Source organism: Aulonocara sp. 'chitande type north' Nkhata Bay, linkage group LG9, assembly GCF_057382095.1.
Source record: "Aulonocara sp. 'chitande type north' Nkhata Bay isolate Kocher_YH1m ecotype deep benthic linkage group LG9, A_spYH_male_GT1.1, whole genome shotgun sequence".
Lineage (NCBI taxonomy): Eukaryota > Metazoa > Chordata > Actinopteri > Cichliformes > Cichlidae > Aulonocara > Aulonocara sp. 'chitande type north' Nkhata Bay.
In genome coordinates this window covers 22425409-22444422 of record NC_141352.1, presented here as the reverse complement: position 1 = coordinate 22444422, position 19014 = coordinate 22425409, and the positions used below count along the sequence as shown (strand labels likewise).

The 19014-nt window shown below is 41.5% G+C and overlaps 1 protein-coding gene across 1 annotated transcript; it reads right to left on the bottom strand.

Moving 5' to 3' along the window:
* Positions 1-940: 940 nt before the first annotated feature.
* nfx1 (nuclear transcription factor, X-box binding 1) lies at positions 941-18081 on the bottom strand. The gene is made up of 23 exons (XM_086306543.1): positions 17822-18081; positions 16142-16987; positions 15375-15536; positions 14833-14910; positions 14541-14646; positions 13762-13833; positions 13527-13666; positions 13337-13436; positions 13029-13246; positions 12453-12550; positions 12315-12345; positions 12154-12236; positions 10634-10742; positions 10380-10499; positions 10059-10138; positions 9740-9970; positions 9206-9279; positions 8718-8819; positions 8291-8428; positions 8108-8174; positions 2828-2973; positions 2617-2721; positions 941-2446 (listed from the first exon to the last, which is right to left on the bottom strand). Exons 1-23 carry the CDS (start codon positions 17838-17840, stop codon positions 2371-2373), a joined length of 3201 nt encoding a protein of 1066 aa, XP_086162669.1. The 5' UTR covers positions 17841-18081; the 3' UTR covers positions 941-2370.
* Positions 18082-19014: the final 933 nt, after the last annotated feature.

Here is a 19014-nt window from a genome sequence, read left to right as displayed (position 1 = left end):
ACTAGAAATGCGTGCAAAAATCAGAATTGTGTCTGCAGATTGGGGACTGTCTGTGTAAATATGCACTCGTTTGCATAAAGTGGATAAAGCCAGCATACATAATATAGTTTTATATTTAGCAGCAGTTCTGCCTGAGTCCTGGTTATTATGGAGCAGGGTAAAGAAAATCATCTGTGACCTGAATCCGCAGCCTCTCCCATAGCTACTGGTGTCAGTGGTTTTAACTATGTGGCCCAGCAGTCTGCTGGTGCCAGGTTTCTGGCACTGGTAATGGTCCTTTTAAGGCTAAGGATGCATGGAACCAGTTCTAGATTGAACACTGGCACTTATGTGGAAAAGGGGTATTTGCTGACATATTAGGAATATCTTTTTATCACTTCATGAATCACGAAATACAGACAACTGCCAGAAAAAGTCTATTCCTGCTGTGTTTCTACTCTGGAACTCAGGATGGGGAAAAAAAAAAAGAAAAAAAAGAAACCTTCAGGATTGAAAGGAATCACTTTGATCAACAACTGTTGTTTTTAAAAGTGCTATATAAATGAATAACCTTGAAACTTGAAAAAATAATTGAATAGTTTGGTGTATGCAGGTGCTGCTGAAGTGGACAAGTGAAAAATGAAAAGAGCAACATCATGAAACCAGACTCCACTTGTTCAAATATCTAAATGTTGAATTTTGTCAGTGAATGAGTACTAATTTGACTCAAGAGTAGTAAATTTAACACATAAATTACCCGTTATCACCCATTGGCCAATTTCGAACCAGTTAGGTCCAGTTAATGAAACATGGATGTTTCTGGACTGTGGGAGGAAGCTGGACTGCACAGAGCCAGGCGGTGGATTCAAACCCAGGACAGTCTTGCTCTGACCACTTCATTAAAAATCTCTCATCAGTAAATATACCATTGTACATTAATATTACGAACTGGGGTTATTTATTTATTTTGACATGTGCAACTCAAAATTTCAGGTCATTTTCACAAAACTTAATAACGCTAACTCGTGGTTGGTCTGAGACAAATTTAAAACGCTGAGAAGATAACTTGAAACTGACAACAACAACAAAAGGACAAAAACAACTTTCAGTTAATAATCTGAGATTTTGATTTAAAGATTTTGTTGGATAAGCATAAATTTACAAAAAAACTAGAGTATAAATTATAAACAACAGCAACAAATCTTCTCCCACTTGCTTACTAACATTAAAGGAACATTTATTCATCTCGTGAGCTTCCTTCATTTCTAAATGTGTTAAAAGTCATTGTTTATGCACCAATTTGACAACATGTGTAGAAGTAAACACCTAAATGTGTATTTTCCAAATGTCATTGATGCAAAAAAATCTTGAAAAGCCCTTACAAGAAAAAAAGATATTATTGAATTTAAACAAATATAGTTATGGAGAAAATGTGAGTTGTCATGTTATCCATCATGTTGTGTTTATTTATGCGGCTGCCAGGTCTCCACTGTGGAAGAGATTTGACCTCAGTGGGATTTCCTGCTTAAATAAAGGTGATAAAATAAAATGAGAACATCTGTACAGAAAGCTGGTTAGTATCCTGAAATCCATTAGCATGTACCTATAGAGAGGAGAGGCCTTAATCAATGAGAACCTTTAAGTCGGCAAACACAGAGTGTGCGAGTAGCTGTCCATCCTGTAGTGTCCACTCAGTGCTGGAGTCTGCCTGACTCAGCATCCTAACCTCACAGGCCGCAGCAGTGGGTGAAACAGTCCATTAGCTGGAGAACAGGATCTACGCTCTCATCTCATCTACGACACACATCCTGCTGCATCAGCTCGACCTCCGAGTGCCTTCACGTTTTACCCAGGAAGAGTTTTCACAAAGTGCAGCGCCACATCTGGGTCATAGTTGTGTTTGGAGCAAAGCTTTCTTTATGCAATGCAGCCCACTGACTCTTACCCACCCGCCCTCCTGAAGCCTTGCAGAAAGAACAACAACACATCCCTGCCATACAGACTTAACCCTGAGTAAGCGATAGAGCACCTAATGTGGACATCGGAGATATTCTGGAGCCGATGTATTAAATTTCATATGAACATCTGCACCCATTAAATAGGGAAGAATTCGCTTTTTATTAAAACGCATACCAGGGAGGCAAAGAAAACACGCAGGAGCTTTTCAAACAGGGAAAGTCTTCATGGACTTTAATGTCAAAATTCAAGGGCTCAATTCATCCTCCCACATATAACAAGAGTGAGAGTTCCCCAGAGACCATTGCAGCTTTGAAATATTTCCAAACATTTATTTTTTATCAACAAGAAGCCAGAGAAATTATGATTATTGGTCTCAGATGAATGCAAATGAAACGAGTTTTGGACTTTTTGGCAGAAGATTTGTTTTTACTTTCAGTCCTGGACGTCAAAATAATCGATCGCGGGCTCTTCTTTAACCATCTTCGACCAGGTGCTTCCACCGGCAGACCTGGCAGGAGATTAATTGATGAGAAAACACAAAAAGAAGAATCACAAGCAGGCAGCGAAAGACACTAACAAACAGCAGCATGAAGGTAAGACAGTCCGTCTCCGAGTGTTGTTTAAGGACATTTTTGGAGTCGTATAGAAGAGTCTCTCTAACCACAGATTAACACTTACTTGCTGCTGTGCTGTTTGATATGAGCGATGGGAGGAGGAGCCCGTGCAGCTGTCTCTCGCTCTATCAGTGAAGTCAGGGTTGAGTTCGGGCAGGCCGACTTCCCCCTGGGCGAGAAAAACAAAACAAGATACACAGGCACATCCTCGACTCCACGATTACCGCATTTCTCATCTATGATAACGGCGCTCGTATATTTAGTCGCGCTCTCACTTGTGAGCCGTGATGACCACGTTGCGTTTGGGCTCGTTATCGTAGCTCACGCTCTCCACGCCGTAGACCTCAGCCAGCTCGTGGATGATCTTCCGATGCTCTCGGTTCATCGGCGGGAAACAGTGGCTCCTCTTCGACTGCTTTCCCTGCAGAAACGGATGCTTCATAAGGCTACGGTCATGCTCGCTTTTCGCATGTTTAGTTGCATTTCAGCTACAAAGCCGCATTCGTGGTGATGTCGGGCACCTCTAAAAGGTCGCAGCTCAAGTCTGCAGTCACAAGATGACAGGGAAGAATCACAAATACAGATTTTTTTTTATTTTACCAGACTTTCTTTGATTGTTGTTTTGGTTTCTTATCTCTTCTTCAGGCCTTAAATAACACTGCTTTGTTTTAAGTGTCACAAGACAGAAACGAGGCAAACAAAGAAAAGTCTAATCTGGCGCTTAATTTAGTTTTGGGGTTTATTTTTAGTGGTATGTCTGTGTATGTTAGTCCTTATATCGACCCCCTCACCGTCATTATTACCAATAGCAGTAAAGAGCAGGTCTGCGACCACTTATAACTCACTTCTGTGTGACGTTTTTGTTGTGGTCCTGTACATATTTGTTCACTGAAGTCTGATCTGACCTGGGCTGGGAGCAGTTTTGCTTCAGTCTAGCCCGTTCACATCTTATAGTTTCTGATGTCCATTAACAGGCGCTATCCCTGTTAATTAAAGAAATATATCTCCTGCTAAGAACCTTGGTAGCATTTGAATTTTTAAAATCTCACATTTCGAAGCTTCTTTCATTCACTGCAAAAATCAAACATTTATTGTGAGACTAGAAAAAGTTACATTTCCTGGGAAAATGCTGTGTAGTGGAAATCATGAGTTGAAAACAGGTGAAAAAGTTGAACTGTCTGCTGAAGACGGCTGAGAAAATAGAGAGAGCGAGTGTGAGTAGTTAAGCGGCAAAGAGTAAAGAAACAGGAAAACAGCAGGTTTCACAAAGGATATAGTCTTCTTTAAAGCATGATGGTGTTTGCTGGTGCTGATGGCTGAAGCTAAAACTCTTAGCCACCGCCTTCAGCACCTGGTCGTAATGCCACAGATAGCGGCTGTCTGTCAGAGCCTTTGGGCAGCTGCAGAGAAGACGGAAACTTGTCCAGAGCCAAGTTGGACAGGAAGTGTGCCCAGGTGACCCTGCGCTGGAGGGTCCCCTCCCATCTTGTCCATGCTCCTTGCTATCAGAGCTCCACCACTGCTCACGTTCTCCACCTCTACACCTGCTTGGACTTTATTTCATGGCTCTGTTGCATTGGACCTTTCTGACCAGACCTGGCTCTTTGGGAACAAGCCCAGACCTTGTGTACCCATCACCACGGTGACCACCAGTGCCTTTTGTCTCAAGTGCGTTTCCACCACCTCCACCGCTTTTCTCCACCCTCCATTTCCTGCCTCTTCTAACCTCAGTGCCAGCTGATGACCTGCTGAGACCTTACCACAGCAGTCAGCCTCTCTAATCATGTGATTTTATTAATTGCATATAAAGCCCTACACAACTAGCTACATAATGGACCCGCTGTGACCTTATAATAGCAGTCTATAATAGCCTGGTCTGATCATGTGATCAGGGTCTTTTAAATGCTCCACACTCTTCTTTGAAATCCAGGGGTGATGGTGCTTTTGGAGCAGGCTCTCTCAGGCTCAGCCGGTCGGCTCAATCTGTTTTTTAACGACTGTGGAAAATTCCCCCCCAATATTTTCATCTATAGTGCATAACCAAACGCTGCTATGAAAGTATGCATTTATGAACAGAGAGATGCCTGCATGTTTCAGTGTACTACATGTACAAAACTGAGAATTAATAAGCAGGGAGTTTCAGGAGCAAAATGCAAGTGCTTCAGGTATAAGAGTCCAGACACAGTGAAGGCAGCTGACTCACAGTCCCACAGACACACTAGTCTCAACAAACATGATGTTCACATGCACCACAGTCTCCTCGGGCTGGTTGTGTTTAGTTAAGGACATTTCCTGCACAGGCTGTACACAAGAAGGGGATTAACAGGCTCCATTTCATAACGATTGTGGGGAGCTCAGCATACTTTGCTGTGGTCTGCTGATATCACCAGCAGACTGAATTAACTGATCGGGAAGGCTGGCTCTGCGATTGGCTGCAAGCTGTTGAATCAGAGGTGGCGAGGATGTCGCTGAACAAACCGTCATCTATCATCGATAACCCCGACTACTCTCTGCACCGCTTACCGGACAGGCAGTGGAGCAGCTTCGCTAACAGGGTAGCACATCATTAACACATCTGTCCAGCTGCGAAACATCCTGCGCTTGGATTTTTCATGTTTTCTTGGCTTTTAAATGGCCCCAATTCAGTCACTCTAGCAGGTAAAGCTGCAACCACAAGGGGAGCATTTAATGAGATTGTATGTTACCAAATGTAAAAGAACATTTGGTCGGTCCTCTTTTAAAATTAAAGGTCCACAAATTTGAAACACTTTGCCACCGGGAATAAAAACACATCTGATCATTGGAATGGGTCTTATTACTGTCTTATTACTATCATCATCCTTCAATGTTTCCATTTTACTGTACATGCCGTTTTCTGTTTTATTTCTGTTTTTTATATTTGTGTTGATATAATGCATCTTAAAAACAATGCTAACTTTTAATGTCTGTTTTTGTATAAATAAATAAAATCACAAAATAAAAATACTTGTTTTGCTTTTTTTAAAATCACTTTTTCAAGTATTATCTCATTGTTATTTTATTTTTTTTAGCAAACACTACTTTTTATTTTATTTGCTGATTTGAGGACAACAAACTTTTTATTTTGTTTTAATATAACTTTACTATAATAACTTTGCTCCAAACTACAAACGTGAGTACAAATCACGTTTTGTGAGCTGACCTCTGGTATGAAGTGATACAAATCTATCACTTTCATAAATACTTTCAGCCTTGTCCTCACTGTTTGGGATCCTCCTGGTTCAACGTGACTGTTTCACGCCCAAAAGTCACATCCATAAAGAAATGTGTTTGTTTTCTTTTAAATTTGGTGGGGGGCTTAGATCCAAAACCTTTGGGATGAACTGGCCTGTGATCCAGTTCATGTCTGTCAACATCTGTGCTGCCCTATCTGATGTTTCTGTGGCTGAATGGGAGCAAATCCCTGCAGGCAGGTCCCAAAAAAATCATGTGAAAGGTTTAGGGAGAAGAGTGGAGGCTGTTACAGCAGCAGCTTAATGTCTATACATACGAGTTGAAGCGTCCATGTACTTTTGAGCTTGTAGTGCACGCGTGGCCTATTTTCTATAGATGGGTCAGTAGGCACATTTGACCTGACTTTTCAGAGTAAAAGAGAACAACAGCTGGTACAAAACTGAATCGCTTTCTTTGCCAGAGGGCTGTTGGAGGGGATTTTAGCAAAATTTAAGCAGAGGAGTAGATTTAATAACTCGTTTTTTTAGGGAAGAAAGAGCCCAAAAAATGAAATCAGTGAAGTCAGCACAACATGCCTTGAGAAAATAAGATAAAACATTTCACTAAGCTGACTCCCGGGCAGAAAAAGGTTTCATTCATGACCCGTCGTTCCAAAAAGAGGCTCAGCTAAGTAATAAACAAGTCCTTTGGAAAAGAAATCAAAGCAGTAATGTCGGTCTCTCAGAGAGCCTCGGTGAATCACAGAGGACTGGAAGAAATAAATAAATACGTGGAGACGTTTCCACCTGCCCGAGAAGTCTCCTACTCGCTTATTTGAGCTTGGAAACTTTGACAAAAGAGCTGAAAATACAACAACTGGGGCACAAAATAATGAAGCTAAATAAGCTGTTAGTGACACAGCCGTAAAGGGCCACTGTCTCCACCTCGGGCTGACACCAAGTTTAATGACTCCATGCGGATCAGAAATGATAGTAATAAAAGTAATAATCAATCATTTGTAATAAATAAAAGAAAAGTTTTTTGTTTTGCTCCTTAACAAACCAGAGCCATTCATCCATCACTCGTGATAAAGCCGTTTAAACACCGGCTGCAGCTCTGGATGGAGCGCGCTCAGTGCTCAGCTTATTTAGCAAGTCACAAATACACAAACACTGTGATAGTACACATTACCTACTACTGCCTCCTAGGTTTTACACTTTTACTGATATTTACACACTGCTGCCATCTTGGATTGTGAAGTCGGGGTTGGTGGGGGTTCTCCAACTTCCTGAGTTGGAAATCCGACTTGAGGAGCCATTCCATAAAAATCCAGACTTTCCGCTTCAAATGGCAAGCAACAATACTGAGCTCGTGTGCTCAACAGAGCCACTTTAAACATAACATATTTTTGTATTTTAATAGTTTTACTTTTTAAACCTTCATTTTCTTTTAATTTTTTAATACTAAGCCCCCTACTGTATTTTACGAAACTTTTTATATAGCATGTCACTGAATTTTATTGAGATTCTTCCTAATTTTGACCTTTTCTTGCATTTTATTTACATGTTTATTTTAAATCATCATATATTATTTTTAGACTTATTGTACTTAATCCATTTATTGATTTCTTTTATTATTATTATGTTTTTATGTTTAACCTTCATTAAAGGTTTACTTATTAAGTGCTCCATATGCATTATACAGTGTTTTACTCTATTTTATACATTTTACCTTATCAAATTAAAACTTCTATTTTTAAATTTCATATTATCTTTTCCCTTTTCTTAAATTTATCTCCTCTCTTCTCTGTAGTTTGTACATTGAGGTATTTTGTTACATCATGCCATTTTATTTTATTCGTCTACTCCACTTTATTTAAGCTAGAGTCTGTGTTTAATGTTTTGGCTGCTCTAACAGCTTTTTACCAAAGTTTGGGATAAATAAGGTATTTCTCACATTAAGCTTAAAGCCCAGCTGTTTTACTAATTATATCCCTTAGCAGTAAACAACAAAAATATAAAGAAATCGTGGCTAAACGGAGCAAATGACATTAATTAACTAGAAAGAACATGATATACATGTTATATTAATGATCATTAAAGTTTAAAAAATTTAAAAACTTAGGGTTAAAGTTCAGTTTAAAACAAAATGTTTTATGGGGTAATTATGTACAAATGCTGCACTGACTTGAATGCAAATATACTGACTAATGCGAGTGACTCAGTAAAATGCTTCACCACTAAAAACTTGGGACTACAGCAGTCTCCCAGATTCTCCACCAGATGGAGCATTACATCACATTAGAGCTCTTAAATAACACCTCACCCCTAAACAAGAAAAGGAGACTCAAATACAGATCGTACCTTATTAGCAAGCTCTACAAGATTGTTGATCTCCTCTTCCACCTCTGTGACAAACTTCAGGTCTTTTCTGAAACGCAAGCAGAGCAGAGTTGCAGTTTCAGTGCAGCGCTCCCTCTGACTTTGAATATTAACCCAAACATGGCGTCACATAACCGTCACCGTGGAGTAAAACAGATATCAGACCTGGCGTCGTCTTTGAGGCTGTCGCTGTACGCAGAGGTGGAGCGAACGTTGAAGGGGTCAGAAGACGAGTCGATCTGCAACGCCTCCGCCAAGCGCCTGTTCCTCTCCAAAGTGGCGCACTCTTGATCGCACTCGAGCCTGAGAAAGCATCGCATTTCTAGGATGACTGCTTTTCACACCTCAGCTGCAGTTCAAAGTAATCCACTGAATGGATTAAAGAACGAAATCTGGCCCTCTCCAGGAAATTATTTACATAATTACTTTCAAACAAGAGCTGCATCTTGGCCATCACACATAAGGACTCGCCTGTTGTTCAAATAATCTTGAAATAATTAAGCTCGAACATCCTGTTCAGCAAATGTTTCACATCTTGAGTTTGACACCTCTGGTTCGAGCTTTAAATCATTAATTCCCTGCACCACTCTACCTCGTCTGTTTCAGCTCTTTCTTAGAGATCAGCGGGCCGATATCCATGGAGTCACCGAGCTGCATGTCCGAAAGCTTACTGGCCATGGCAATGGCAGCATACCTGCACAACAAAACCAAAAATATCGGATAAATGTTGCTCGTTTCAAATTCTAATTTTATTCCTAGATGCTACATTAGTAGCTTTGCATCATTCACAGTCTAATATAATCTTTACTTATTATTAAACTGGGCCATGGTGGTGCCCTTCAGCTCATCCACTGTCTGAAACGAGCTCTTTAACACTCCTCTGACTTTAAGCCAGCTTTCTTCTGATTGGCTGCTCCTCAAAAAACACTGAACTCCTTGAATCTGAGCTTTTACAGGAGCCTGAAGACTGAGGGTTTTTTTCACAGCTATAACAGAAAATATATGTCGCCAAAAAGAGAAATGCCAAACGAGGTCTAGAATAAAACAAAAAAAAGCTGAACACATGGGAGCAGAGCTGACCTCTGGTATGAATTGGCTGCTTCTGCACAGGCCACGGTTTCCTTTCTACGACCGCACTCACACTGTACCGCAACCTGCGAACGACACAAAGGATTAGATTTCTCCTCCCTGGAGAAGAAGTGTTTCTGTAAGAGCACAAATACGCAAATTAAAAAAGGTCAGGTCAGTTCACACGAAGAATTCGTGCAGCTGTGAATGGCCTCCCTCTGGAGTCTGAAGCCTGCCACTGATGTGTTATTATTTGTTCCAAGTTAACCATTTATGACAGTTACACAGCACCGCGCCACATGTCCTCAGCCTTCATGCAAAAACAGCGGGTTCACAGCTGGACTATTGAGCAGATGTGACACTGAATTTATTCACTAAACATTTGCATGAGGGAAATAAGTTATTAGAGAGAGGAGGAACTTTTGATGGTGGGAAAATGTGCTGAAAAACCCAAGCCCTGATGTGACAGAGAACATCTGTACAAACTCTGTAACCTGTTTTTGAGCCACTGGAAGTCCAGCTGTTCTCAGTGGCACTGCTCTGTACCTTGGCAGTGCAGGTGGTGCGTGGACAGCTGCTGCCTTTATGACAGGGAGCAGCGCACGGGTGGCCGCAGTCTGGACGAGGCAGCGTGCAGGGCTGCTGGCAGCCGCCTTCTGGCAGGCACTCTCCCCGGTGACAGATGCGTTTGCAGCGGTGCGTCTCGCAGGGCAACGTTTTATTACACATTAGGCCACAAGAAATGTCTTGGAGATGACACGGGATGTTGCTGCGTTGCTGTGAGTCAGAGAAAAGGGTGTCGCTTCAGTTGCAAGAACAAAAACAGGAAACAAGTCGTGCCATCAGTGGGCTCGGGGAACATTACCTCGTGCTTTCCCATGCACCATTTCTGCGTGAGGTAAGTGCAGGGAGGACATTTCTCCTCACTGTGGCAGTTGTGAAACACTAAATCAGAGGCAAATGTCAGGAGCATATTAACAGTTATTCGATACAGCTGCTGTGTGAACCGAGGTTATCTAAACTAAAACTATCTAAAACATACAAATGAGTCTTTGATGGCCATGTTTACTGAGACTGAGTCACTGAAACTAAAGAAAACTGAACTAAAACTGAACATTTTCAAATCTAACTGGGAAGCACACAAACTACAATAACCCTGATGTAAGGAGCTACAGCTAAATCCCACCTGGGTGGTCACACTCGTGTCTTCTCGTGCACACGTTTTTGCACTCGGGTGGCTTCGTTCCACAGGGGATGGGTGGATACAGCACCGTGGACCCGCAGTGACACGTCAGCTCATCAAAACCTAAAAACCCAGTGGGACTCGTGACACACTCGTGGCATCTTAACGCCAAGCAAAATACAGCTAAAGCTTCAAATTAGTGAGACAGAATAAATCTGTGGTACTTCAGAGACTTGGCTCGTGAACTCGATACTCACTGGACTGCCAGCAGGGTTCACAGTTTCCACGGTGACAAGGCTCCTGGCAGCGGTGGAGGCCACAGTTGAGCTTGTAGCCGCAGATCATGGAGCACTTGTGCTCCACGCTCTGAAAACACACGGACAAAAACATTAACATCACCTCACGCGCTTCAAAAAACACTCTTATCAGAAGGCTGCTGCAAGCTGAAATTTAAACGTAGAGTCACCCCCGCATGATGCAAAGTAATTAAGAGCTACAAAGCAAGTCAGCTTTCAAATTCAGTCATATCCCAACCCAGTAACATATCCTCACTATTCTTTCCTTCTTACTAATGTCCACCCATTTCCTTTATTACTGTTTATTCTGGCTGTTTCTCCTCACTGCTCGTCTGTCAGCTGGATGTTGTTGGACAATTACACAGCAAGTCATTCCTGTAGTGCTTGCCGTGACTGTATAAAGGCAGCGAGTGTGTCGAGATGTTTCCTGCCGGCTTTGCATTTGCCAGACCCTCAATCTAATTAAGAATTGTTAACTAAAAAGCTAAATTATGCATAAATCAAATACAGACTGGCTGCTATCAGCTGACGATTGCAGTCAGTGTGAAATTAATATGCATTTAATGACTCCCTAGGGCACGAGTGTCAAACATTAGGACCCGGGAGTCAGAATCTGCCCGCCTAAGATTAAAACATGGCCCGCTTGGCACCATTTGCAGTTTTGAAATTGGCTTCTTTTTCTGATATTAAAAATATCTCAGGGATTAAATTTGTCGTTAAAGTTCTTTACACTGACAAAAAGGAGGTTTCACTGGTGCAGCCCACTTAAGATATAAGTGGGGCCACACCGCTGTTCACATGTGGTAAAAAAACAAAACAAAAAAACATTACAATTACTAATAATGTTGATTGGCTAATTTATACTTAATTAAGGCAACACAGCAATAACAATATAGAATATGGGCTGGTTGTTATAGCAGGTAAAACCATTAAGTTGAACAGACCAAACATTACAAATACGTTGGTTAAGTAAGTACTCACTTTAAAGCAAAATATGCTCCATGCAGGTCTCTTTGGGTCTAGAGCTATTTAAAAATAACTCTTCTGGTGGTATGGTTTGCCCACCGCTGAGACAAACCTTGTTTCTACAGATGGCACAAAGTCAGACTAACATCCGTAACATCCCTGCTGCACCTGTCACATAATCCTGCTGGTTTACAATGATTCTGTGTCACATACACACCTCTGTGTGTAAGGAGAGCTGAATGGGTGCAGCTCTGACTTAGGACGAGATGGGGAATTCACTGACCATCTCACTTAAACCAGCCATGTGTGTCACATGGTTGCATTTCATTGAGATAACAGCTATTATGTTTAACACACACTTTCTTCTGGACAATAACAATGGTTAGTTGGTTCGGGTGAGACAAAAATATTGGGGTCAGAACCAGTCAGGGAAAGAGAAAAATAAATGTATATGTGTGTGTGAGAACAGAGAGCATAAAGTCGAAAACACTGACCCAGATTCAATGAACACTCACCACACAACAAAGCTCCCCACACTTGTGTCGGCCACAGGAGCGCTTCTTGTTGCAGCGCTTCTCGCAAGTGAAGACGAGCTCCTCTGGAGAGACAAAAGTCAGGATTTAAACACAGGACGGCAGCTCAGGGTGGGCTATACTCATATTTATTAAAACCTCACCTTCTTTTTGGATTTTCTCACATGGGACCTCCTGGAAAGTAAAGGAGAAATCTTTCAAATCTTCAGTGTCTTCAAAATAAAAAAATAAAAAAAAATATGGAACTGAGAAAAAACACAGCTGCTGATATTTCTGCAAACCTTAGTCTTGGAGCCACATCTGCACCTGATAGTTGAGGTCAGAGAGCAGGGCCCACAGCTGCCCTCGTGGCACAGCTTCTCGCACAGATGGATGATGTCTGAAATAACACAAGTTCATTATCTCACGTCAGGCTGCAAGAACAAAAACAGGCCTAACATGATGTACATCCTGTTTGCACAACCACAACAGGCCACAGAGACGAAAGCAGTTGCTTTCTTTTAGAAACAAAAGCCAGTTGAAGATTGAGAATAAAAAGAAAAAACAGGATGTTTTACATGGGAAAGATCAAGGAATTCATTCAGCTTTAGTGACATGATGTTTGCCGTTTTCTCATTGAACTTCCTCTGGCTTTCTTCTGGATTTTAAAAGCTTCATCGCCATTTTATCAATATTACTTTAAAACAGATGACAGAAAAGAACCTGTTTTCTCCTGCCACAGCACATATTGTTGAAAAGCGTCACCTGTCACACATTTTCAGATCCTGTTTTTGCAATCTTAATGAGGCTCGAATCATTTCCTAATTCTAACTGATGCTATGAGTATTTCGACATGACAGAACAGCACTTCTTCTCACCACTCGAGCCGCAGGCCAGGGGTTTGTTGCAGGTCTTCCCGCAGGAGGGGATGGGATCGGAGCAGCTCCGTCGCTCAGAGTAACCCAGCTCCAGGAGTTTTGTCAGCGGCGTCTGACCGCAGGGACACGTATTCACCAGGCTTGGTGAGCGCGGGCACGACTTGCACGGGCCACGATGGCATGCCTGCTGACACCGGTGGGCTTCACAGTTTAGCATCCTGAAAAGAGCAGTTAAATACACGCGGCTGTGATAGGAGCAAAATAAAAGCTTTAGATGGGCAGAATTAGTGCTGAAGAGTTGGACTTACTTCCCACATATTTTTCCACAGGAGAAATGTCCCGAACCATCAAATCCTGCTTTATCTGTGCCACACGGGACTTCCCGTGCGGTCACGCCACAAAAGCAAACTGCCCATAAAAACAGCAAAAGAGTTCATTACATTTAAAATGTTCCATAAGCTAAATTCAGCTATTCATCTGCACCAAAGTGAGACTCACCCTGCTGAACTTGCAGCTGGCATGGCTGACAGGTCCCGCTGTGGCACACCTGCACACAGGTGTGTTCAGCACAGTTGAGTACAGCACCACACACTTTGTCACATTGGAGCACAGTGGCCTGACCGCAGCGCACTGGTTGACTTGAGAGACATAATTTAATTAGAATTAAGAAATATTTAAAGTAAAATCCAAAAGGATAAAAAGACAGATTCACATGTGATCAGAGGTCGAGTACCTCGTCTTCCCGCAGATGCAGGATTTCGTTGCAAAGGCAGGACACTGAGGACAAGGTCCAGGGTGGCATAAGCTGAGAAGACAAAGAACATATTAACGTACGGGTTTGAAGTATAAATGTGAACAGCAGGTGTGCGAGTTACTCTAACCAAACCTGGTAAGACAGGATTCTTACCAGCCTTGTAATACATTAATAAGTCCAAGTAATGAATCATATTTAAAATATGGCTCAGTCCCCATTAATTTATATATATATATATATATATAAAATAAATGTCCACAAGCATTAACAACATGGCTGCAAAGTGAGAGTTACTAGTTTATGAAGCCACTGAAGTCATCTATAAAATCTGTCTGCAATTGAATTCCATTTTATTTTACATCTGCTACCAAGGACCCCAACCCCAAATGCAGATAAAATACATTTATTGGCAATGAAATAACAAGCTCAGTCAGAAACTACAGTCTGTCAAAGGCTTCACGAGTCTGTGGGGCGAGTAAGAGTATTTTTAGAGATATGACCACAAAGGGAGTGTTTGGGGTGAACTTTAAATAAAATATCTCCCATACATGCAATCTGTCTCTTAAAATATAACAGCTTATGCTCCCACAGTGTACCATCAAGTAGACCTAAAAATTGCATCAAATAAAAACAGTTTCACAGCAAACCTCACAAAGAAATACATTCTTAAAAGTTATCGATGAACTTCTGAAGCCCTACCGTCTTTTAATAACGTAATTTGAAGCTAGAAGCAGCTTTCTTGTGTTTTTAAGGCTCACATATTGCAGGGGTGGTTGCAGTCCACTCCACTTCTCTTCTTCCCACACATGTCACCGCAGCTGTGGGGAATCTCAGTACGCTGCCACTCAGGGTTTGTCACTTTACCTGCCAATGAAACAAACGGAACAACTCTTCCCATCACTCTCTGTGGCAAACTTAACGTAACGAAGCTTTGGGAAGGAGTCAGTGGGATATGATAACAATTTCATTAAATCGTCTAACCCGAGAGCAAGTTCATCACCATTTCTCAGCTGTGGTGTATATCTATGCTTGAATTAAACAAATACTCACCACAGAAGCAAGTGTAGGAGGTCGGGTGTTTCATTGAAACATTCTGGCAGGCTGGACAGCGCCAACCTTCAGCTGAATCTGATACAAAAAAGCTGAACTTTAACATACATGCATCCATTTTTCCTTTCTGCATAACGCTGAATGAAAGGGTCACCCTCTGGGAAGGATGTGCTTTCCCAGTACACACATTTTCAGATCCTGTTTTCATCTGTGGCACTAAAGTAAAAATCACTTAGCCTTAAATGTAGCTTAAAACATTTTTTCTATATTTTTTTCCTATGATGAAGGACAGAAGGTGACGTGTTGTATTGTATAGCGCAGATTCATAATGGGAACAATAACAGAAATCCACTTGGCCTCTCCATTTTCAATGTAACACAATGCACTGCAGAAGCAGCAGGAATTTCACTGCACGAGTTACCGTCACAGTGACCATCCCTGAACACCGAGTACCAGCCACTGTTAGGAGCTCGCTATGCTGAGTACACAGACTACACTAAAATGCTCCCACACAGAGTAAACACTGTGTTCACACGCCGCACCGTCTGCCTGTGAGGCTGGCGATCGAGCCCATTTCTTGATGCAGTTGAGGTGGAAGACGTGGAAGCAGCTCTGACAGCTCCACACCGGCGCCATGACCCGGATCACGTCACAGCACACCATGCACTCGTATTTCTCCTCCGACAGCTGTTCAATCAGACACCCTGCGGAGGAAGAGATCAGAGGTTCAGAAGATGGCAACAAATACTTCGTTTCCACCCACAGAGCTTTATCCAAAACTTTCTGCTCGTATGTCCTTTAGTTCACTGACAGACTCATCAATAATTCAGGTTGCTTCCAACCAAACATCCTAAGATTTTTACACTAAGTAAGCACTATAAAACATGGGCTTGGGCTTTTTTTTAGCTTGATTTGCATTTTTAATTATTTTCTGGCCTTTTTACAAACAAAATAATCAATAAAACATAACATTAAACATTGGTTTCAGGCCCAATATTAAAACTAACTGAACTAGAGTTACTAAAAAGGGACAAAAAAAATCCTCCAAAAACAACCAAAAAGGAATGTTTTCTGCAAATATAGTGAATATGAAATACTTAACAGCAAAATACGGGGAAATTTGAACTAACTTATGTTAGTTTGTTAGGAAACCAGGTTTCCTAAAAAAAAAAAAATCAATAAATTCTGATTAAACATTTTGTGTCTGACAAAACTGTAACAATATAAAAATGTAAAACGTTGATAGAAATGTAAAATAAGTTGGGGAATTTGATCGCCAGACAACATTTTACAGAAGTAAGAGTCAAACCTGTCTGCGTCTCTTTGCTCTTTGGCATCTTGTTCCAGCTCCTCTGACCAGGTTTGTAGTTTTGATAGTTTGCTCTTCTCCCCCCTCTGGCCTGAAGGGGAGCATTCCCTCCTGAGCCTCTTCCACCTTTGCCTGCAGAATCCTGAGATGCTCGCCCCTGATCAGAGTCATCTTGGCCACTGGCTCCCTTCTCTGAGCCTGGCTCCTCTTGTGATGGTTGTTTGGGTGGTTTGATTGGTCCTTGCCGTCGCTTTGGGTCAGTGTGTTTCCTCTGATTATTGTCATGTTGGGACTCTGAGTCTTCTCTCTTCCTTTGATCCTCCACTGTGGTGTTGTTCTCCTTCCAACTGCCATTATGTTCTCCCTTTCGCTGCTCCTGACTAAACTTCCTTGGTTTTTTAGCCTGGGCATCCTGGTCCTCATTAGTTTGTTCCGTATCCCTGTTTGCACTTCCTCGCCGCCAGTTGGGTCCATCAGCACCACCCATGGGATGTGCAAAAGCATGGACACCACTCATGTATCTGTTGCTGCCACCGTATGGATCACCTCCAGGTCTTTGCCGCCATGGCACAGAACCTCCTCTGTTCCCTTCTCTCCATCCTCTTCCTCTGCCTCGCCTTCTGCCTTCATCTCCTCCTTGGTAAGGAGGACGATGATGATCTTCATAATTTGATCTATGGCTAAAAGGGGGATTAGTGCCCTGATTAAAGGGTCCATACTGATGACAGGTCTCATTACTGTTGTTACTGAGGTGTCTGTCATTGCTGTGTCTGGGTCGGCCTCTTCTGGGTTTGTGCTGATGTGACGTTTGATGTTGCGTCAGATCTGGATTGAGGTCAGGTGGGTCTGCAACAAGAAAACAGAACCAAGTTATGAGCAACATCAAATATATTTAGAGCAAAAACACTTAAAACTTTAAACTAGGCAGGACAACATCATTTATTGTCATTTTGCAAGAATTTCGGGGATCGTTGTGATCTATTTACTTATGAGCTGACATTTTAAATTGCATAGGACAAATAAAGAGTGCAATAACATTTTGCCATGAGCAAATAATGTTATAGACAGATTTTTTTTTCCTGCATGTGGAAAAATGTTTGCACCCGCCGGTGTAAAATTATCATGACCATTTTTTGTGGTTTGCAATACCGTTTTGTTTACGAAACCCTAAAATACATTTCGGTATGTCAAATGGCCAAAATCAAGAGTTCTGTTGAGTAGAGTAAACCCAGACTCTATGCCTTAACTATATGGGGACGATCTGTTCTTGTGTGCAATTTAAAACCTTAAGGTCAGTATATGTACAAGTAATGAAACTATGGAGTTTGAAATTAGCATGACAGCTCTCGATTTTATGGATAGCAACGCGTACCATCATCTGGCGTGCTATTGCCTTTCAAAGTTCCCCGGCTGTCACGTGTCGTTACCTCATTCACGAACTGCACGATCACTCGGAGATGCTAAGCTAACATTAGCAACCCAGAGCAAGTGAACAGAAAACTGCGTCAGCTAAAAGTTTATGTTTAGGCTGCTTAAGGTTGTCCAGCTAACACAACTAGCAAGAGAGTGTGTAACTGTTAGCGAAGCTGCTAAAGTCAGTACTTCAGAGTGATTTAAGAGTCGGTTTAGGCTGCTTCAGGTTCCTGTGAGTCACTGTTATTAAAACTGCACATTAGTTACCTGAGAAGCCCTCGGCCATTCAGTCTGAGCACAGCTTGTTGCTTGTTCCGCAGCACGTAAAGGGCAGCTTTAAGAGAAATGACACGCGTATCCACGCCCTCCGGGACCGTATCCACCCTGTTTCCTGTCTTCTGGTTCTTAAAAATGATCCGAAACCCCTTAAAAGCGACAGTAATCTTCCCTTGCCTGCCTCGCACCTTATTATTATGAGCTAGCTAGTTAGCTAACGTTTTCCGCAGATGTCACAAACAGAACTTCCGGTCAGCGGTTAAAAAAATAAAACCAAAATAAAACGTTTTCAGTAAACTTTCAGTTTAAGTTGATATTACTACTGCATGGAGCACACACCAAGAAATAAACGGAGGGATTACAACAAAGTAAAAAATAAGACAGTCGTGATAAAAATACATAAGGAATGAAGTATTTCATTTCTAAGACTTTACACATTATAACATAATATAAAAATAACACTTTTTAGTATAACCTCAGATGAACAGCAAGACGTGACATACTACACACAATACATCGTGTCACAGTTACACAAAAAGCCAAAATGAAGAAACAGTGGGGCAAAAGCTAAGTACACCCACCTTTGTGGCTGCAAATGGAAGTTTATATATATATATATATATATATATATATATATATATATATATATATATATATATATATATATATATATATATATATATATATATCAACTCAAAATCATGCCCACAAGGTGGCGCTTCGTGTTTGGGTTTGTATACCAGAGACTAAGGAGGGCTTTCCCGATTGAAACAATATCAATGTAATCTGTACTTCTGCTTATGCTTTAATATGCCCTGTGCTGCATACAGAGGTACTTTCATGGAGTAGATTTATGCAGTTTTAAAAAGGAAGTGAAAGTCAATATTACTAACTAAAAACTAGATGGAGTTAATAGACTATACTTTGCCCTTGTCATTATGACCTGAAAAGTGATAGAGGACTAATTTGCAGATGTGTTTTGTAACCAGTGCAGTCCTCTGGACCAGAACCCCCCGATCATGGCCCCGTGGACCTGTACCTAGTGGGCCTATTTAGTCATCCTGGGATGGCTGGGAATCAAACATTATGCAGATAAAAATAATAGCAAAATGTCTACCAGGCTCTATTACATTAATCCTACCTTTATATTCAAACAGATGACCTTCAAACTGACACACATTTCC